This window comes from Elephantulus edwardii, unplaced genomic scaffold (genome assembly GCF_000299155.1).
Source record: "Elephantulus edwardii isolate Elephantulus edwardi_28Jun2011 unplaced genomic scaffold, EleEdw1.0 scaffold00042, whole genome shotgun sequence".
NCBI classification, from domain to species: domain Eukaryota; kingdom Metazoa; phylum Chordata; class Mammalia; order Macroscelidea; family Macroscelididae; genus Elephantulus; species Elephantulus edwardii.
Window position 1 is genome coordinate 17,168,876 of NW_006399792.1, and position 23,381 is coordinate 17,192,256.

At 40.7% G+C, this 23,381-nt stretch overlaps 1 protein-coding gene across 1 annotated transcript in view; it reads right to left on the bottom strand.

The window, feature by feature from the left end:
* Positions 1-23,381, bottom strand: part of FRAS1 (Fraser syndrome 1) — a 470,336-nt gene that overhangs the window by 269,763 nt on the left and 177,192 nt on the right. The window contains exons 19-24 of the mRNA XM_006885294.1: positions 19,017-19,169; positions 18,637-18,783; positions 8,939-9,085; positions 4,168-4,308; positions 2,588-2,728; positions 199-339 (exon numbers count right to left, since the gene is read on the bottom strand). Coding sequence (XP_006885356.1) covers positions 199-339; positions 2,588-2,728; positions 4,168-4,308; positions 8,939-9,085; positions 18,637-18,783; positions 19,017-19,169 — 870 coding nt within the window. The remainder of the gene's footprint in view (positions 1-198; positions 340-2,587; positions 2,729-4,167; positions 4,309-8,938; positions 9,086-18,636; positions 18,784-19,016; positions 19,170-23,381) is intronic.

Consider the following 23,381-nt stretch of genomic DNA (forward strand, 5'->3'; position numbering starts at 1 on the left):
TCCCTTCCAAAGACCAAAGAAGTTGAGTTTTCCCAATTTTCCAATCTTGAAATAAACCTTTATTCCTTAGTGGCACCAAGAAAAGAATAAAATAAGAATACAGCATTTTATACTGCATGAGTCAACTGTATCTGTAAACACAGTATTCCCATGGAGAAACGGCCAGTGAATTAACCACAACAGGAGGGAAGCACTTACCAGTACAAGTCTCATTAGAGAAGAGACTGGAGACACCAGGTATACAGTTGGGAAGACAAAGGCCACTCTTCAGGGAGAAGCCATGATCACAGAGGTGACACACGTCACTGTGGCTACACTGCAGGCACCCCTGAGGGCAGGCTATGAAGAGATGAAACACTTAATGAGACACAACAAAGGCACAAACACCCATATACAATCACCAAGATAGAGAAGTAAATGAAATGCAGCCAGAAGAGTTAGAGTATCATCAACAGATGACCCTCAACTGCAGCCAAAAACAAGTCCGAGAGTTTCCCTTGAGACTATTTTAGGGAATAGCAATCTGACCTCAGGATGAAATTGAAAAGAGAAGAAGCCCTCTCAGTTTTAACACTATGTTTTTAAAATGTTTACTAAGATGGACAGGTTAAAAAATTATCACATTACTAATTTGTAAGAGACAGATTATAGAATGAATAATATGGGTTCTTTTTTGTTTCCTTCTCTATTATTATAGAGTGTTGTAAGTTATCACGTAAACTGAAAATCATGGCAACTTATTTATCATAGAATGAAACATTGCCTAATCCTTGCAATTGCCTAGTGATCTTTGATATGTTTAAACCCTCTGTTCTGTGTAAGTCTTGTCTTCTAACCTCGAGCATGGTAACAGCCAATGTTCTGTTCATCCACAAGGTTTTCAAACGTAGTTCTCTAAGTCTTTCTTCCTAGTCTGTATTACTCATAAATCTCTAAGGAAAACTATTCATCATGGGTGACCCTGCTGGTGGCATTTGAAATATTAGTAGCACAGCTTCTAGTATTATAGCAAAACAATATGCAAACCATTGCAGTTGGACAAACTGACAGAGGGATGATGGCTTCTTCTACTCACTTACACACTGGTAAGCTCCTTCAACTCCCATGTTTCCTCAAACATGGAGACAGTAGTTAATGGGAAAATTGCATGTGTGATATGTATAGTAGTATAAGGTATAGTGATTAGAACTGAGCGTTATACACAGCAGAGGCTCACATGAACAGCTATTATCAACTGCTGCAACTGTTGTACTTATTGTTTTAAATTCACAAGGAGAGCTAGGTTTTTATAAGACCACAGTATTATTTTTTGACCATACAGGCCAGAATAGAACTGACTCTTTATGGAAGCAGCTGACCATATCTTTCTCCTGTGGGGCAGTTAGTGGGTTTGAACTGTTGACCTTTTGATTAGTGTTTAACTACTGCTCCACTTTGGAACAGGACATCATGCTTGGAAAGGTGAAGGGGTCAATGTAAGGGAGGAAGACTCTCAATGAGATAGACTGACACATTATCTGTAGCAATAAACTCAAGTGGTTCAGAGGCACAGGATAGGACAGGGTTCACATGCAATGTTCATAGGATCACCATGCGTTGTATTTGACTTGGTGGCACCTAACGTCAACAACAAAAACTGATCCACAAAAAAAAGGAATAATCCTTCACAAATAGTTATAAGTTTATATACATTTATAAATTGTTTAGAAATTGTTTATTTGCTTATAAACTGTTTATTCTATAACTTTTCTGCTTCATTAATTTATATTTTCCTGTGGAAAGGTAGCACATTATTATGTAAAGGGCTCTGGGTTGAACTAGAAACTTAGTTTCAGTATTTGATTTTATGCTGCCTGATTAAAAATCTTAGTTAACTTTATTTTCAATTGTCAGCTAAAAATGTCTGTCATAGTTTGCCTGGCCCTTGAACATATCAAATGAGAAAATACAGATGGAGGGACTTTAACGAAATGTAAATGCCACACTTAGATAATGAGAGGTATTATATCAGGTATCCTTTAAAGTAGAGCACATGGTACCAATTTTCTTATAGGAAAGATGCAGAAAATCTGGACAAACTTCCTTGGACAACCAAGTAGAAAATGAGATTTAAGACTCTATGTTTAACTTCTGTTTAAAGATGAAAGTTCCACTATGTGTTACCATACTGTCCCCTGAAATCCTATTCTTTAAGAGTATTTTACCACTATAAGGATCACAAGTGATCTAGTCTACTTACTGGAAATTCTATGCCCACATCAATAGGACTGATCCACTCTTAATGGATATCCTATAATAGTTCAATATTAGCATTTCCATTCCATAAAATATAGTTCTCTTTCCATAAAGACTTTTAGGGGAAAATAATGATTTGTGCAAGAGAATTATTGATCTGCATTCCTGTATCCTATTTCACTGGCAAATGGCAGGTGTGCTCTGAAAGCCGTCATTTACTTTGGTTGATCTCCCAGCATTTTCATTCTTTTACTAATTGAGACACTCAGCTTGGCTACCAAACAATTAACATCCATGAGATGCTTGCTGCTGCCACTTCTTTCCAAAGTACACCACACACTCTCCCAGTTACCTGTGCATGTGTGACTTGCATGATCTGCAAAGTGCCCCTTCTGACACTCCAGGACACACTTAGCTTCTGAGAGGAGAAATGGCCCTTCACAGCGAGAACACTCATGGGGACCTTGGCACTGGAGACAGTGGGTACCACAGCCTGAAAATGAAAAGTTAGGTCAATGAGAATCTGTCTTTCCAGCAGGCTCTTGGCTCTTCATGATGAGACAACAGACTCCACTGGACAAAGCAAAGAACTAGGAATTGAGAACCCCAGTTATAGTTATGAATATTGTAATGAACAGCTGAGTGACTTAAGATTCTCTGAACCTCAATGATGTACCCTATAAAATAGGGGTAGGAACACTGCACCACTGGTGTGTCAAATGCCGTAATTGTTACCCACGGTCGACAGGGTTTGGTAGAGCTCCTAGATTAAGACAGATTTGGAAGCAGGATTGGCATCCACTTCCTAAACAACATGCCTTTGGAAACTCTATGAACATTGGAGAAATGATGATAGTTTTAGAACAGGGTTCAGATCTTTTGTTCGTAGAGTCATGTTTAACCTGATGACACTTAACAACAACAACCACCCATAACTTTGGGTGAAGATTAAATGAAATAATAAAAATATCAGACAAACTATAATGCATAATATTATTAGCTATCAAACATTGCAGTTATTACTAACCAGTCCTCGACATTTCACTGAAATGTTAGCATCATTGACTCGTGAAGCCAGTTGCCAAGTTTCTTGCAGAAATGCTATCTACTTTCCATAAGGATTTCAGGGTCTGAGGACTTTGTAGTAGTGAACTGAGGCCGAGTGCTAAAGACATGCTCTGGTGGGGCAGTCTGTAGTGAGCTCAATGCTAACCTAAAGGAAGTACTCTCCAGCAGTCAAATTCACCAGCAACTCCATGGGAGAAAGCTGGACAATCTCCTCATATTCGATCTACAGCCTTCAAAACCTGCTGGAGGATCAGCTATGTGTCAGTTCTCACTCAATGGCAATGACTTTGAGTTTTTAAATTGAAGCTTAAAGGGGTAGGACTCACAGTAGTGATGGTTAGATACAGGTATTGAGATTAAGAAGAATATGGTCTTTCCATATGATAACATTCCAATGGTACTCAGACTTCCCCATTTGAAGAATAGGATTACTACATTTTTAGAAAATCCAAGAGTATTGGTTAAAGCATATATATTAATATGGCCATATGAAATTTCTCATGACAAACTCATTGAGTCAGCATTTGCTCATAGCTAACATTCCAGTGGGTTTTCAGAGGTTACTGCCCATCTTTCATCCACAGAGCACCTGGTGGATTCCAACTGCCTGCTTTAGGGCTGGCAGTGCAAGTCCTTACCCACTAAGCCACCAGAACTCCTTGCTGACCTCCTATTTTAGCGACAATATATTTGGGTATGAGAGGAAAGGAAAATAAAACTTCTCATTATATCAAAGAAAAGGTATTAGGCAAAAAACCAGAAACTGTATACAAAAAAAAATTCCAAGGATGGAATCTTGCCACAAGCTCCTTCACAGAACAGGCAAAATCAGATGAGAAGAAAGTGAAGGCTTCGGATACTTACTCTTGCAGACACCCGAGTCCCGGTAAAATGGTGATGAGCACTGCTCCACGCAGGCCCCTTCCTGGAGAACGTAGCCATCCATGCACTGCAAGCAATCTGTTCTCAGAGGCCCATTGCATGCATTGCAACTCCAATCACATTCTAGAAAGAAAAAAAATGTCCATGTTACATCAGCATCCTTTCTATTCTACTCAGCCCCAGGGACTAATATATGAGGACACCGTATGCAGCTGCAAAGGGTAAAGTGGAGACGACAGAAGAGATGTCAGATAAGTGAGCTCTAACGAAGTCTCTGCTTGTAGCAGCCTGAATGCTGCTCTGAGGTTTAGTGTTTCCTAATTATGTTCGACATGGGCATGTACAAGGATCACTCTATGCTTGTGCAGAGCCTGCTTGTCAGCAAGGCTGCTGAAGAGCCAGATCAACCTTATCTTTTCCCTGGGCCCCAGAGTGCTTTATTCCTGTGCTGCCCAGCAAGGCTTCAAGTAAATCTTGCTAAATGGAAGGACCACCTTTATCCACATAATGGGATGTCAGAGACTCAATGAAGAATACAATTACTCCCACCACTGACTCCCACTGTATGACTTAGTATCAGGTGTTGATCAATAAGGCAGAAAAGTGAAAAAAAAAGTTGAATTAAAGGGAGCATAAGAGAGACTTCCAGAAACAAATGGCTTAGTTGAATAAACTAAGCTAACTCATTGCTCTTGAGTTAGAAATGGCTCATAGCTGACTCTCCAATGGCTTTTTTGAAGGCCATCAATCACACAGGAGGAGATACAGTCCATTTCTCTCCTATGGAGCTGCTGTTGCTGGAATTGAACAACCAGAAACACACTACTTTTGAGTTAGCGGCACAACTCCTTATGGACTACACCATGAGCGTGCCCTTCATGTTGCTGCTGTGTACTACTGAGTCACAACTCACTCACAGCTGACCCTCCAGCAGGTTTTCAGAGGCAGTAAATCACACGAGAGGAGAATGCCCATCCTTCATCCATAGAGCTTCTGATGGATTCGAACTCCATGCCTTTGGGATCGCGGTGCAGCTTAGGGCAGTAGAATGAATTCATTTATATGTTCATTCATAAACAAGTCTGTGAGAGGCACAACACTGAACAAGGCAGCCACTAGACAGTAAGCAAAGACCCTCTTCTCGGGAAGCTTATGTTCTAGTTCAGTAGGTTCAAATCTCAACTAATCTGGAGAATTATTTTAGGAGGGGTGACAGGGAAAGCTTATCAGGCCCAACTGTGGTTCTGCAACCAAGGTGCTCCTTAGCAGCAAAGATGGTGGAACTTCATTTCACATATGGTGGTCATGTTATCAGGACAGGTCAATCCTTGAAAAAAGACATCGCTGCTATCAGCGAAGGAGAGGAAGACCTCAGTGAGATGAGTTACCACCGTGACTGTAACAATGAGCATGACGGGACAGGATAAGGCAGTTTTGCTTTGTTGTTCTGAGAGGTGCTATATGAGTCATGGTCAACTTGATGACACCTCATAATAGCAACAATGCCCAACACCTGTGAAGGCTCAGGCCTGGGACTCAAGAAAGCTACTGCCATTGTTGTTGTTATTAATCTTCTTGCTGTTGTTTTTAATAGCCCAGGCAATAGTGACTCAAGTTAGAAAGTTCATGTTTGAGAATCTGTGTCATAGCTGATACATGAAAACTGATCTATCTTTCACACATGAAAAATGGGACAAAATAGTAGAGTTAAGGACTTAAGTCATGGTTCTACTACTTTTAAATCTGTGTTATTCTACACAACTTCTTCAAAGGTGTTAAAATTCAGTTTTGTTATATGCAAAATGGGAACATTAATAGTACCTTCACAAGGCTACCTTGTAACATCAAAGACTGAACAATAGATCTGAATCCTGTCCTATCCTGTGCCGCCTATACAATCTCTGATACACTCAAGCCCATTGCTGCAGTCACTGTGCCAATCCATCTTGTTGAGGGTCTTCCTCTCTTTTGCTAACCCTCTACCTTTCTAAGCATGATATCCGTCTCCAAGTAACAGCTTCTCCTAGCAACATGACCAAAGTATGTGAAACAAAGCTTTGTTATTTTTGCCTTCAAGGAGCACTCTGGCAGAACCTTCTCCAAAAGGCATAATTAATGTAAAATACTTAGCCTAGTATCTGGCATATAGTAGCAGCTCAATAAATGTTTACTGCTGAAGGGTTTTGTTGTGTTTTTTTTTTTTCTTTTTTCTGGAGAACATTACTCCAATCAGCACTGCTCAGCCCTTTCCTCTTCCCCTCCCTCCCTTCTGAGAAGCTATAAGCTTTTCATTGGTCACTTCTCCTTCCTTGGTACAATACTGCTAAGTCCAAAGAAGCAGGTAAACGTACAAGACACCACACGTGCTTCAAAGAAGACTTATAAAGTTAATCTTCCCTCATGGATTTTACTAAATCAGTCCTTGGGGGGAGAACGACTAAAACAGAGCCTTGGAAGTTGCCAGCATAGTTATGAAATCATTTACAACAGTGAGGATTTGTGATAATCTTGTTTTTCACCACAACTTACAGCCTCTGGTAACAGGAGACAGAGAGAAAAATGCTACTGTGGTCTTGAACAGAGCAGACCACCTAAGAAGAAAACCAAGTAAAATCACTTGGAATGGAAAATGTGCAATTTTGCAAAGCCTTAAAGCATTCCAAGTTTACTCAGCAGATGTTTGACCTCCATAGCTAAGCCTTAGCTTCGCTGCCAGAGACTGAGGAAAACCTGGAAGGAAGCTGCTGGAATGGAGAAGGGAAACGGAACAGAATCAGTAGCACTAGTTCTTTAACTGCTTCCCCGTGCTGAGCACTGTCATCTTCTCAAGCAGCATAAACCAGCTGCTGTTAGGTTAACTCCAACTCATGGTGATCACAAGTGTGTCAAACAAGATCTGTGCTCCGCAGACTTTTCTATACTTAACTTTACAGAGATAGCGCTCTAGAACGTTCTTCAGCCAACCTCTAGGTGGACCAGAACCTCCAGTCACTTTATTAGCAGCCAAGCACATCACCCGTTTTGACTAACTAGCATCTCAGCCGAAAGCCTAAGACTCAAAATTCCAAATGCTGAAGTCCAAGGTGGGAAAAAAAGCACTTGGCTGTTCCACATGAATTCTTCATAAATTTGTCTAAAGAAGGGACACATCTTCACTAATTTAACAATGCTAGGCAGGGAGGAATGAATCAGACAGGCCTTCCTGATCTCATCAGGCTTATTGCTGTTAGGTGGTGTCGAGTTGAGTACATCTCACAGCAACCCTATGAACAGATGTTCAGGCCAATCCTTTGCCAGCCTTACACTCTTTGACACACGTGAGCCCACTGCTGGAGCCACTGTGTCAGTCCACCTGGCTGAAGAGCTTCTCTTTTGCCATCCCTCCATCATAGCAAGTATGATGTCCAGCTCCAGCATCTAGTCTTTCCTGGCAACATGTCCAAAGTATGTGCGACAAGGTTTTAACACTGTTTGCCTCCAAGGAGAACCCTAAGTGCCCCTTCTCTAAGACATATCAGTTTGTTCTTAGGGCATTTCATGGGATACTCAGTAAATTGCTCCAAAGTCACATTTCAAAGGCATCAGTTCTGTCATCTTTCTTCATCAAGCTTAGAATTTAGCAATATACAATCATAAAGGCAAATGCCTACATGGCCTAAGATAGCAATGTGAATATTTGTAATAGGCTAGGGGATGGCGAAGACTGTGGTGAACGATGACATCATGTTCCACACCAAGGGGTGATAGCCACTCAGCTCCAATCTTTTGTGGTAGGAATGTGGATCTAGTACTGCCAGATCTTCTAAGTGTAAAACAAAACAAAAAAAAAAAAACCAAACGAAATTCAATTTGTATGTGAAATGTTTGACTTTTAAAAGGCAAAATCATAAAATATTTAAAACACCAGAACATTATGAGGTGGGCCGGATAAAACAAACACGTCAATTAGCCAAATACAACATGAAGGGTTTCCAGTTTGCCACCTGTCTGGTTACCAATACTGAACTGATTTCACAGGAAGAGCTTCTGGTTGTTGTTGCTGAGTTGCTTCGGACCACGACCACCCCATGTGGGTCAGACTTATGGACTGGTTTTTGGAAGTAGCTCACTAGGCTTTTCTTCCTGATCTATCGTGAGCTGTAACGAGACCTGTACATATGGGTGAATCTGCTGCTAGCTGAAATATCAGTGTATGGATGCATGATAGCATGAAAGCAGCATGTTAAGTCACTATATTTAGATGATCAATTCACTCTGTGCTGTCGGTGAAGAATATTGACTACACTGTGAGCTGCAGAACAAATCAAGACTAGGGAAAAAAGTACAACTAGAATGAATGCTCGCTCCTTTAAGGAGATGACAAAACTTCAGCTCATTTTCTTTGAAATGTGTTAGAACAGTAGGGTGGGGAAGCAGAGGAAGAGAAGAAATGAGAGAACTCTTCAATGAGATGGTTTAATGTGACAGCTGTTAACAACAGACTCAAACAAACCAAAGACCGTGACGATGGCACAGAACTGGACAACATTTTTCTCTATTATCCATAAGATTTGTCACCAACTGGAAGCATCTCAATAGCGATGAAGAAAATCAACATGACAACATCTGATGCATACATATACACATACTATTTTTTTTCTCTCATCATAGAAAGCTCAACCATATAATGAATGGTATTTTCCAACTGTGAGGACTTGAAGGAAAGGGGTACTTGTGAACAAAGAATCCTTACACAATGTGGAAAGAGTGTTACCTTTGCATTTCTTGGTGGAGAAGTCAAGATAGTACTGTGGGGCACAGCTCTCATACTGACATTCCCCATAGAGCAGGACCTTGTTTGGATCTCGGCAGGAGGTACAGCTGGCCTGTGAATCACAGCTTCCACAGCGTGTGTCGCATGCTAAGTGGATAGAGAAGGAATGACCAAATGATTACAATTGCAAATAGCAAAGGAGCCATCAAACCTGGACAGATGCTGCAAAGGAGCAAAGCCCTGCACCAACCCGTTCTTTAATTATGGCTCACAGCCCTCCCCGTGAGGGACACAAATACATAAGAACAATCTTACACTTCAGCAAAGATAATTTATAAACCTAACAATAAAAATCTCATTCAAAGTGCACTATGATTCAGCAATTCAATTTATATTAACACCAAAATCTCTGGAGTTACGCTCCACAGTTTTATTTGAACCTACCTCCTTTGAAAGGACTCAAGTGCCCCTATACTTTGTGATATAGTTCAGAGTTTTGTCTCACACTAAGATTAAAATTAGCCTCCAACTTTACTGGGGAGCTCAGGGAATCCCATTATTTTGGGATATAAAGGACATGAAGGTGACCTGGTTTATTGGTTTGTCCAGTTATAATTCTTAGCAGATACTTAATTCACACATTCAGGGGTGGTCTTCAAAGCTAGGCCTGCTTTCATCTTCTCTACTTTCATTCATTCATTGCTATCAGTTAGAGGCTCGACCCATAGTGACCCTTTATTGGGTTTCCAAAGCTGTACTTCATGTACTTTCTTCTGTAAATTTGAATTTCTGAGTTTTTGGTGGTGGTTGTTGTTGTTATGTGCTGTTGTGTCACCTATAACTCATAGTGACCCCATGTATATCAGCTCTGAAGCCTGCCCTGTCCTGAGCTAGTCTCACTGACTCCAACACACCTACCCCTATTGCCCCAGCTACTGCACCACCGGGAAATTCTATCTACTCAGTTGTTCTATACTACAAACCTTCAAATCTATCTTGACACCTTCTTTATTCTCACCCCTACTGTAATCAATCACATATGCCTATTTATTCTTATATATATATATATAATTATCCAATCTCTTTACTTTTCTCCATCTCCACAAATTCCAATAAATCCAAGCCATCATCTCCTACTGGACTCTTGCCATAACTTCCTAACTAGCCTGTATCAAATCTGAAAAGTTACAATTTCTTTTTCATGCATCCACTGCTGTGACTTTTTAAATGCATGTGGTTTAGGTTTTTGAGGACACATTCACGTAAGAACTCAAGCCATTTTTTAACCTTGGAAAATCTGCAGCTATTACTTCCAGAAATATTGCTCTTCTACCATTCGCTTAACTTCTGGAAATCCTATATACAATTGGATTCTTTCAATATAAAAATCTCTATGTTTATTTGTCCTTAGCCTGCACTCATCATTCCAGTTGCTGTATAAAAAACCTTCCGGCCAGGTCCTCCAATTCCATGCTCTTAGCGACACTATAGACCTCCCTCATGCCAAGCTTAACAGTTCTCACTTAAAGAGAATTGTTGAACATTTACATCCTCCAATCTCTAAGCTTCATGAAATAAAGACAAGGTTAGTTTAGTTCCTTTAATAGTCTCTAGTACCTAGCTGGTTACCAATCATATTCTAAATGTTCACTAGACACTTAGTGTATAAATGAAAGAAGCTTGATAGTGTAACTATATACAGACACCTGCATCTCTGCTTCATTACAAAAGCTTCTCCAAGAACGTGTCAGAGGAAAAGTCTAGAGAACCATCAAGTAAGATTTAGAGCTATAAGATACCAAAGTATGTGGCAAGTGAAGGGTAATTATTCTCCTGTAAAACAAAAAGAGATCTGTTTATTTTACCTACAAGGAAAGCCAATGATAGGAACTATTCATTAGAAAATATAGACTGGTAATTTAAAGTCCTTGAAAAATTCTACACTGAATTTTGTACAGTTTGAGATAAATTAGAAAAAAAATTTTACTGTTTAATTGCCCTCAGAAAATTGAATTTTTAGAGAGCTTGGGAATAAGTATAGAAGAAATTTTAACTGTAGCATATATGAGACTAAAAGTTAAATTTTATCCCCCTCCCCAAATTTCTTTTCATGGTATGCCTTAACTTTGGCAAAACCTTTGACAAAGATTGTATTATAAAATGCAAATAGAAAAATGAAATGTGTCCTAGCAGTTTTAAATAGATTTGATGGTTAAATAGATTTGATAGTTAAGATACATACCAACAAGGTGAAACAATAGTTTGAAATGTTTTTAGAAAGCCTTAGTTTTGTTTAACCTGTCTATATTTAGATTGATGATGTTTCTGAAAATAAAGAAATTTTGCTATATATACCAAAGGAAAAATACATGCAGTTAAGTTTCATGCTGAAATATTAGCATATAAATGTTATTTTTACAAGTTGAAAATACAAATTAAATAAGCAGAATGATAAGTAAATTCTCTGCATTTATGTTTGAAAACAAAATGGGAAAATAAAAAGAGAACACTAATCTAACTAGTAATTTCTATAATACTTAATCAAAGAATTTTTGTTAATTCAAAGCTAAATAGAAACTAGAAATGTGATGGAATTATTTTGCAAGTTCAAGCTGGAGCTAAGGAAAATGAAATAAAATCCATGGGAACCAAAATTTGACCTTGAGTTTATCCCACATGAATTTTAAAACAACCTCAGGAACAGGTTTGAGGCCTTGAACACAATGAGCAAAGACCAGATGAATTGTAGGAGGGTATCAACAATATAATCCATGAAGAATGCAAAAGGTCATTGCAAAGAGAGAGGAGGAAGAAAAGACCAAGATGGGTGTCAGAAGAAACCCTGAATATTGCAGTAAAGCACCAAGAAGCCAAGGCAAAGGAAGAAATCAAGAAATTAAGGAGCTGAACTAAAGATTTCAAAGGGCTTTTCTGGAAGACAAAGCACACTATTATAATGAAATGTGCAAAGAGCTGGGGTCAGAAAATTTAAAAAAGGCCAAATTCACTCAGCATTTAAGCTGAAGGAATTAAACAACCCATTCAAGCCTCGAGTTCCAATACTTAAGGATGCTGTGGGCAGAATACTGAATGACTCAGGAAGCATTAAAAGAAGATGAAAGGAGTATACAGAATGACTGTAACAAAGGAATTGGCTGACACAGAAGAATTTCATGAAACAATGTACAAACAAAGAGCTTCTGGCTATGAAGGAAGAAATTCAAGCTGCTCTGAAAGAATTGGCAAAAAATAAGGTCCAGGAATGGACGGCATACCAAGTGACGTATTTCAACAGGCAGATGCTAACCTGGATGTGCTCACTGAGTTGTGCCAAGAAATCTGAAGGACAATCACCTATAACCTGGCCAACTGACTGTCCCCATTTCAAGGAAGGGAGACCCAAGCGAATGTGGAAATTATTAAGCAATATCATTAATATCCTATGCAAACAAGATTCTGCTAAAGATTATATATAAAAAAAAAAAAACAAACCACAACTGAAACAGCACATCAACAGAGAGCTGCCGGAAATGCAGGCTGTGTTTAGAAGAGGCAATAGTACTAGAGATATTGTAGCTAATGTTAGATGGATCTTGGCTGATAGTAAAGGTATTTGCCAAAAGAATGTCTATCTATGTTTCATTGACTGCAAAAGCATCTGACTATGTGAATCACAACAAATTTTGGCTGACTCTGAGAAGAATGGAAATCCCAGATCACTTGATTGTGCTTATGGGATACCGATACAATGAGATGGATTGATACAGTGACTGCGGTAATGGAGGTAGGTGTGTCAGAGACACACACAGGACAGAGCAAGTTTCAGGGCCATTATCCATAGGGTTGGTAGCAGTTGCAAGCGACTTGATGGCACATAACAGCAATACAATACTAAACTGCAAAGTTTTCATGTAGTCTAAATATCAGCTAAACCTCCTTACTTGACACTTACTTGTAAAATTAGGCTCAAAACCCAGATCCTGAGCCTGGGAGAACATAGCACTGTCCTCTCCTTTGTGTCTGTTTCTCATGGTTTACCTGAGGTTTCCAAGTTCCTAGTTTCTGAATCCTTACACCAGTCAATCTTCCATTTTCCTTAGTACCTCAATATATAATCCAATCCTTCCACTGACTTCTAAACTAAACTGATTTATTCTGAAATACTGGAAGACTTTGTAGAAGTTTGGAGGGATTGGCAGTGTCCCATTTAGTGCAGGAGGCTCCTACCATTCCAGGTCCTACTCTTGTATCTCTGTCACTGAACTCCTCACATTTCTGTAAAGTCACCAGCAGATGGTCGACCTTGTGTCACAGAGAGTAGCTCTACACATACCAAAGACCCATGGGTACTCAAGGTTCCAAAACAAAAGAAATAAAGAGCATTTTCTCCATCTTCTTCTACTTAGATTATGCAAACCCTGCTGTAAACTCTATTGGTGTGACTACAGCTGGAAGACCAGTGGTAGTTCTCTAAGGACACTGGGTGTTTTGAGAGTGCCAAGAAGACAGTGTAAAGGGTTTAGAGTGGACCAGGAATGTGTGACTAAAGCAGGGATGTTCTTTATTCATTGTTGGCAGAGCAAGAAGGGACTACAGGTGACAGCCACTCTTCCTAGGCAACAGGTCTGTTTTCTACTGTAGGTCTGAGAAGCCATCTCAGAGATGATCATCCATTCCTGCTTAAATACTCCATTAGCTCCGGTTCTGCCTGGAGCGGAGAAGTCCAGGTGAGAAATGACATTTAATTTCAAACGTCTGAAGGTAATCATGTGAACAAGGGAGGAAATTTATTCCGCATTGTTCCTGAAGGAACGTCTAGGGCTGATCAAAAAGAACTGTCAAACAACTACAGTCTCTAATAAAATAACTGGTTTCCCTTCTCTTCAGTAGAGGTCTGTGAAGAAGGCTGAGAAAGAATCCTTGTATCAGATGCAAGGTTGGCCTGTATAACATCAGAGCCCTCTTGCAATGCCAAACATTTTAAATTCAAGTTCTGAGACCCTTATTTATTGTTTCTTTTTACTTCTTTAATGAATCATCCTTATAATTTATAAGTCAGTCAAAATCCATAATTATTGGCAATTTTGCAAAAATTAAAAAATGGTAGATCTACCAGATTAGCATTTCTGGAAAATTAAAAATATCATCTTTTCCAAATAAGATTGTTTTTTCTTAGAACATGATCATCAATGCCTCCTCATCATCCCTTATCTTCAAATGTTCTTTTACTGTATAATTTCTCCAGTTGGCATGCCTATAATTATCTATCGTGATGAGCACTAGAAAGGGGCATTGTTGATTTAATTTTTTTGCACACTTGAAATTCAAATATTCCAACCTAAGGGTACACTTTATTCAACTGTTGAAAGAATAAAACTTAAACTTTAGCAAAGGATTAAACCAGGATCCCTAATAGAATTGAAATATTCTAGAAAATTCCATTTGCATGGCAGTATAGCAAATACATCTGTACAGGGGTCACCCTGAACTACGGTAAAAGCTTCCCAGAAGAGAAATATTTCAGTGCAGCTTAGTTTTGTCACCTCAACTCTATATCAGGGATGCTATTTTTTTCTTTTGAACTTTTATTTTTGTGATTCCACTGCTGTGAAGAGCCTCATAAATCTAAATCACCATTTCTCCACCAACATTCTCTTGCTCTTGAATAGAGCATGCAAGTATTTCATTCATATCTCTTGTATTACAGAATCCACAGATTCTGGCAGACAACTGATATATACTAAGCACAGTTTTTGTTACAAAACTAAGAAAAAATAATTCTTCTGATGGGCCCTGAAAAGATTTTTTAGCTCCAGTATCTCAACAGATAATGCAAAACAGTGAGTTCCACACAACTTCACTTCAAATGCAAATGAAAGGAATATCTATCTATAAAGAATAACAATCTTTTACTGTTGGCTTTCACCTCACGTTTCAGATGAGGATGATAGCTCCTCTATGATGAAAATTTCTTTTTCCAGGGTCTGAGGTAAGTGTAAGAACATTAGATTGTGAGTATTGTTATAATCCTCCTTCTATGATTAAGAAACTGAGTCATAGAGGTTAAGCCATTTGTTTCATATCTCAATAGCTGTTTACTAGTACTTCTAATGTGAGGAATTCTGATAGGGAGTTGCGCTGCCAACCCAAAGGCAGTCAGTTCAAATCCACCAGCTGCTCCCTGGGAGAAAGATAGGCATTCTCTTCCTGCACAATTTACTCTTTGACTCACAGACAATTAGCTGAACTATAATTAGAATTTTGCTGTTTTTGTTATGTGCCATTGAGTCAGAACAGACTCAAAGCTGATCCTCTGGAAGATTTTCAGGGGTTAAAATTGCATGGATTGAGACAGCTTCTTCTCTTTCTGGATTCAAACCTTGTGCCTTTGGATTGGAAGTACAACTTCTTACCAGTAGACTACCACTAGATCTCCATTTGAACTTTCTAGTCATCTGATTTCAGAACTTGCTCTCCTAATTTATTCACTGCCAGTTGGTTACAATTCACTGCCAGCTGGTTACAATTTGTATGTGATGATATAGGACAGAGAATGTCTCTGTGGTTTTTGAGGCTGTGAATCTGAACAGAAGCAAACCACCTCAACTTTCTCCTTCAGAGAAGCTGATGGATTTGAAAAGCCACTCTTTTGGTTAATAGCCCAGCACTGTGTCACCATGGCTCCTTACTCTTCTGACTTGTTGTTGTTATGTGCCATCGAGTTGCCTGCAACTCATAGAGATCCTATGTACAACAGCCCTAAACCCTGCTCTATCATCTCTTGCCAGCCTTATTGTCTCTAACACATCTATTCCCATTACTCTAGTGATGGAATCAATCCATCTCATCGAGGGTTTTCCTCTCCTGTGCTGTCCCTCTACCCTCCCAAGCATGACGGCCCTCTCTAAGGACTGGTCCCTCCTTGCAACAAGTCCAAAGTATGTCAGACGAAGCTTCAGAATCCTTGCCTCCAAGGAGCAGCCTGGTTTTACCCTCTCCAGGTCGACCTTGTTTGTTCTCCTAGCCATCTATGGTATATTCAGTACTCTTCTCCAGCACCAAAGGTCAAATGTATCAACTCTCCTATCATTCCTAGTCATTGTCCAGCTCTCTGATGCATACCAAGCAATGGCAAGACCATGGCCTGTATCAGGCACATCTTAAGTCTCCAGACTGACACCGTTGCTCTTTAGTACTCTTGAGAGGTCCCTGACAGCAAACTTTGCTAATGCAATTCGTCTTTTGATTTCCTGGTTGCTGGTACCAAGAGTGTTGACTGTAGAGCCAAGCAAACTAAAGCTGTCAATAATCTAATCTCTTCACCATCTAACATGATGCTGCCAACCTTCTGACTACTAGCCTAAAATTCCTTCAGCCTGATACCTGCTAGACATAAAATTGAAATTGTTGTTGTTGTTATGTGCTGTTGAGTTGCCTGCGACTCATAGCGAACCTATGTACAACAGCCCTAAACTCCGCTCTGTCCTGTGCCAATCGCACTGTCTCTGACACTCCCATCCCAATTATCCCAGTCACTGAATCAATCCACCTCATAGAGGGCCTTCCTCTCCTGTGACATCCCTCCACCCTCCCAAGCATGATGTCCCTCTCTAAGGACCGGTCTCTCCTCACAACATGTCCAAAGTAAGTTAGACAGAGCCTCAGAATCCTTGCCTCCAAGGAGCCACCCGGTTTAACCCTCTCCAGGACAAATCTGTTTGTTTTCCTAGCAGTCCATGGTATTCTCAATACTCTTCTCCAGCACCACAGCTCAAAGGCATCAATTCTCCTTCTATCCTCCTTGGTCATTGTCCAACTCTCTGATGCATAACAGGTGATTGCGAAGACCATGGCCTGTATCAGACGCACCTTAGTCTCCAGAGAGACACCACTGCTCTTCAGCACTTTGGAGAGGTCCCTAACAGCAGACTTTCCCATGGAAATGCACCTTTTAATTTCCTGGCTGCTGGTGCCAAGACTGTTGACTATGGAGCCAAGCAAACTAAAGCTGTGTACAATCTCAATCTCTTCACCATCCATCCTGATGCTGCCAATTGGTCCAGTGGTGAGAATCTTTGTCTTCTTGACACTGAGCCTCAATCCATATTGTAGACTGAAATATCAGCCCTATATTTGTGTACTGTGATTTTCAAAAGAAGACAACACAACCTTTTTTTTTAAATGACCCTCTAGTGATGAAAATAAACAGCATTAGCCTATCACAAATGTTCCCTGATCCATGAAGGATTTCCTACCTTTTTTTCCCCATCTACATCTGCCCTTTCCCTAATTTATCTTGATGCCTGGTTCATGGAGGTTAATCATATTCTGACTTAGAGTTGAGAATAAGGCAGCTATATAAGTAACTCTCATGCAAGACAAAATTACTACTCTTTGAGCAGGAACTGAACGCTCTGCAGAAAGGAAAGCCTAAGAGTCAACAGTTAACAGATACATGCTGAAGCCAGTTTCCTCCTGGTTTATTCTGGTTTGACCCTCTGTCAAGGGTCTGCATTTCCACACCAGGTATGTTACTGGTGCTCTTGAGTTGGAACCAATTTACAGCTGATCCTCCAGCAGGTTTTCAGAGACTATAAATCACATAGCAAATTACCCATCTTTCTTCTACATGGCATCTGGTGGACTCAAACCATCTGCCTTTGCTTTGGAAGCACTACTCCTTACCACTAGACCACCCGGGGTCCCTACTGGTGACTGAGAACTACCCTGTAACAAGGTCTCCAGGTGACTCATATATCTCCAGGCTCTTATCCAGGTAGATTTTGATTTAGTAAATCCAGGGTGCAAATGCAAATCCTCAGGAGGAGGTTAGACCAGAATGAACTGGTTTGAAACTCTCATTCACTCATTATCAGCATAAGTGGGAGCTGACTCAGAGTTGACTCTCCATTGCGTTTCCAAGGCTAAAAACTGATGGGAGGAGACAGGCCAGTTTTTATCCTGGAACTTTCTGGTTAGCAGTCCTATTCCATATAGACCAGATCACTGTAGCTCTCTGGATTCCAACTCAGCTTCAAGCATATTTAACCTGGAGAAGTACTCAGGGCACTGGTAGTGTACATACAGATCACAGAAATGGATTGCTGAAAGAAATTCTGAAGATTTAAAGAGACTAAACCCTTGATTTCGAGAGGTTCAATGACCTGCCCTAGACCACAGAACTGCTATCTGCAGAAAAGACTCCTCATTCAGCACTGGAATGAGGCACATAGTTGGGTTGTAATTTGCTAATGACACCGTGCAGTCCATGATTCATGCAAGTAGTGAATGTACTTGGTTGTTAACCAAAACACTGGACGTTCCAGACTGCCTGGGTAGTGCCTCCAGATAAAGACCTGGTGATCCACATCTGTAAAATCAGCCACTAGTTTGGCTTTAATAAAACATGTCACCATGTGTCAGGGTCCACTTGATGGCAGTTGGTTTAGTGATAACAGCATCCATATTGCCTTTGAGATTGGAAGGATGGGCAAGCTCCTCCCATGTGATAAACTGTCTCTGAAAACCCACTAGAGGGTCAGCTATGTGGGTCACAACAACATAAAAATAATAAAGGTGAGAATATGGGAGCAAGAACTTCACAAATTTTTTTGAAGTCTGCAGGAGAGCAGAAAAGAGAGAAAGTTTATTTATTAAAAAAAATTCAACACACACAAACACACACACACAAAACCTACGCTGGCAAGCATGGTTGTCATCCAGGTAGTGCCCAGGGAAGCAGGTGGTGGTACAGGTGCCCATGTGGGACAGAACCAGGTTGGCATCACAGGAAGAGCAGGCGAAGGGTCCTCTGCCCTGGCAGGTTCTGCAGGAGGAGTGGCATTCTACAGAGGGAAGAGACACACAAATGCATCCTGTAAAACCAGATTACATTCAAAAGCAGAGTCTCAAACACCCCTGATAAAAGCCCAACACTCAGAGCATCCGATGGTGTGGTCCACAGTCCCGCAGTACCCTGCCAGCCTCCTCCCCATCTCTAGGAAAGGTGAAGCCTGCTCACCTACAGCCTTGAAGAATACCTCCTGGGACACCTCTAGCGCCAGTGTCCAGCACTTACTTTTGCAAGCTCCTTTCTCTGCATAGTATCCAGTAGGACAGTCAAGAACGCAGTGGTCCCCCAGCAGCAGGTAGTGGGCATTCTGGCACCGCAGGCACACGCTGCCAGTGTGGTGGAGATTGGCTACACAGTGCTGGCACAGAGGATGGCAGTCTGGACAGGGCAGGGGAGCACAAGAAGGCATAGACAATCATGAACATGGCCTAATCACGACACCCCAGATATACTGGGCAGAAGGGATTTCAATTACCAACGTCACAGCAAAGAGAGCCAGAAAGGAGCCCAAAGGCAGTATATGTCAGTGAAGCAGAAGCCGGGGACATGGAAAACGGAATGCTTGAGGTTTGCAACAAATGGTCAGGCCCAGAACAGGGATTCTGTTCTCAGCCATTTCCAGTTGAATGGCATTCATGTACTAAAGTGGAGTAGCACGTGATAGAAACTCGCTCAGGGGTATACAGGGAAATGTCAGAGTAACAGCAACAGTATTGCCAATACAAACATTTCCCCCATGAGTACAGGGTGCCCCTATTCACTGCGCTGCTATTCTATGATCAATGTTATCCACATAGCACCTTCTGGCCTTCTCAGCAGATGCGGCCTTCCAGGTTCAGGAGAGAGAGCTCTGGGTGGCATTGTCTGTAGGGATTTATGCTGCTAGCCAACGGCAGTGCTGCTCTGGTGCTTCAAAGTCACCAGCGGCTCCAGAGGAAGATGGGCAATCTCTTCTTGTGTGGTTTACAGCCTTTGCATACCACTTGGAAGGTCAGCTGTGAGTCTGTTCCAACCCCACGGCAATGAATTGAATTGATTCCAAATACTCGTCTCCACCTTCTGTAATGAGGGACTGGATGTAACCTAAAATTGGGTTTGAGCTGGTGGAAGCAGTCAGTCTTTAATGAGAGGTTAACTAGTGGCATGAAGAAGAACTGGGAGCTGAAAAATCATTTTCATGGCCCAATACGTTGCTTAAAGAAGCTCTGCATTCCAGCTGTGATTAAAGCTGTACAACAAATTATCCTGGATGGCCATCAATGACTCTTGTTCTCTCCCATTAATAGTCATTCTTTAATTAAAGAACTGCATTATTGTTAGGCTTCTATTGCAGGGCAACAATTCCTCTGGTTTGCTTGCAATGGGCAATTACTTACCATCCTCCATCTCAGAGGAAGAAAACAGACAAGGACTCATTTACCCACCAAAAGGAAAAGGAAATAATAAAAACTTAAGTGTTCTGGCTATTGGATCTTTTGCAGCATTCTCTGTATGAGTCAAAGTATCAAGCCGTTGCACTTGATAATTCTCCATGCAGGAGTGTGAATGGACAATGCACTCAGCTGCTAACCAAAACATGTGTGGCTGAAGCCCACCTAGAGGTGTCTGGTGATGGACTTGTGAAGTCAGCCACTGTAAAACCTGTGGCATATAGTTCCACCCTGACACACACGGGGTCACCATGAGCAGAATCAACTCAATGGCAACAAGAAATTCTCTCAGGGATCAGCTATTTCTTGCTGTTCTGTTTCAAGGCCTTGTAGAAAGTGACTCTAGCAATATTTTCATGACATGATTAAAAAAAATGCAATAGAACAAATCAGCCTCCCTCTAAAGTATACCTGGATCTTATCTTTCTATATTTGTAATACATTCCCTTAATTACTGATCACTTGAGAACCATTCCCTGGATATGAAGAAGAACTCCTTCACTTGGGGGAGGATTCTATCTTGGGCCTTTATAGGTGACTTCCTCATGCTAGTTTGACCCCCTGTTGAAAATCTGCACCCCAGTTTAACAAGAATTTACATTTTAATAAGATCTGAGTTGATACTTATCAGTCACAAAAGATTATATAAGAATCACCTGAGGATCTTGTTAAAATGAGGATTTTTATTAAAGATAATCTGGTGCTGATTAAGTGCTCTGGTGACATAGTGAGTGGAGTGTTGCACAGCTAACGCAAACTTCGTGTCTCTGTTGATTCAAATCTACCAGTGGAAATCTCCTGTACAATTGACAGTGTGGTGTCAGAAGCTTTAAAAATTGGCTTTTCTAGCTATTGCATTAGCCCCTCATGGGGTGAGGGGACACGATGTCCAGCTATTTTAATTTCAGGCACATGGTGTTGCAAATCATCAACAGCTGTGGTGCTAATTAAGAGAGAGAATATGACTTGGGATTGCTAGACTAAACCTGGATTTGCATTGTGTAATTCTTTGCCTCCCCACTCTACATTTCCCTAATACATTCCACAACTATGAATAAAGTCTGTGAATCAACAACAAATTCGGACCCAATGAGTGGTAGATTAATGTACAGAAGCATGGTGGGTAGTACGTCTGACCAAGCCGCTATCTGTTTGCTGCTATAGATATTATTGTTGGGGACAGTTCCCATTCACAAAGTGTACAGAAGTTAGATTTGGCCATGCCTATGTTACCACTGTTCCTTTTATAGACAGCCTCTGAAAACCGACTGGAGGGTCAGTAGGAGTTGGTTCTTACTCAAGAACAATGAGTGAGTGTGGATGGAAAAGCAAATCCTCGGCAAGAAGCCAACCTTAAATGAATGCATTTGAAACCAGCTTTACAGCCACTGCAGGAGTTAAGCCAAAAGTGTTCTTACACAAATGCCAATTCTTCTAGTGTCATGCAAACTAACAATCCCTGACCTTTTCTGATTTGGGGAGTTTCAAACAACAAGTGGGCTTTTGTCAATATTAGACACATTTTGTGATGTCAAATTAGTCCTTAGTATCACTCTTCAGTAAACTCTAATGAAATGAGAGTTGTATTAAGATAAATATGATCTGGTACGTGCAGTTCACAGAATGTTAAACATGGGATTCTGTTTCTTCATGTCTTCCCTATAGGGTCAGGGGAGCAAGCCCAGGAGTGCAAAAGGAAGCTCCAAAAAGCTTCTAAAGTACCTTAACAAGTGAGGAAATACTCAGATTGGAAATCTGGGAAGAAGTCCCAACATCATGATCCATTATAGGAAAAGGCATAGCTTCTTCATCTTTACAGCAAACGTGTACGGAGTGTTCTGGGCTCAGGCATGCATAAACAAGACTTGCAGGTGTGCAGCGCTCTAAAGACCGGCTCCATCTACCCCAACCTTCCTCTAGTATGCAATTAGAGAAATGAAAAAGCAGCAGCACCAAGGGGATGCTTTGAAGAAAAGTAAGCAGATCTCTGGAGTATTGTCTGGGCACATTAAATAAATATTTATGGATTTGTCTGATCTCTGGGATCTCCAGGAGCTACTTAAATGAAGAGTGTAATGTGTGTTAATTACTTCTAAAGGAAGTAGGAGCTAGGTTATGAGTTGTCCTTCCCAAGCTCATAGCAGCTGCATTAACTCTTTATCACTCTTCTCAAGTCAACAGCCTGACACTGTTCATCTTCCACATCTCACATTCTCAAAAGAGTTACAATGAAATCATCTCCAACTCACTCGGGGTGGGGGGAGGGGTTGGGGGGTGCGGTGGGGGGTGTTGCCCATGTGCATAAGAGTAGAACTCTCTAGGTATTTCAATATCTATTTCTTTCAGAATTTATTGCTAGGCTTTTCTTCAAGGGCACCTTTGTTACTGTTGTTGTTATGTGCTGTCAAGTCACCTGTGATTCATAGCAACAGTATACAATAGCTTTGAACCCTGTCCTTTCCTGAGCAAATCACACTGTCTCAGACATACCTGCCCCTATTACCCTAGTCATTGTATCAATCCATCTCATCCAGTCTTCCTGCCCTTATTACCCTAGTCACTGTATCAATCCATCTCATCCACAGTCTTCCTCTCCTGTGTTGTCTGACTACCCTTTCAAGCAACATGTCCTTCTCTGAAGACTGGTTTCTCCTGGCAACATGTCCAAAGACACAGAGCTTCAAAATCCTTGCTTTCAGAGAGCAGGGTCAAACCTTCAACCTTTCCATTAATAGCTAAGAGAGTTATTATTTGCATCACCCAGAAACTCCCTGAATCCTTAACAGCTATCTCATCATCAAGTGAAGTATTCACTTGCTCCATCAAGCATGAACATCTTTGATTTCTTCATTTTTACTTCTTCCTGTATATCTTCACCTATTTTTAGTTTGTTGATTGAAATGGCAATTTCTTTGCCCATATTCTTGATTTAATTCTTATCAGTATTCAACATTTCTTCTGCCAGTTCTTCTCTCTTTGACTTCAACACCATGTATTGTATGTTGTTGTTGTTGTTGTTATGTGCCGTCGAGTTGTTTGCAACTCATGGCGACCCTATGTACAACAGCGTTAAACCCTACTTTATCCTGTGCCAATTGCATTGCCTCTGACACACCCATCCCGATTACCCCCGTCACTGAATCAATCCATCTCATAGAGG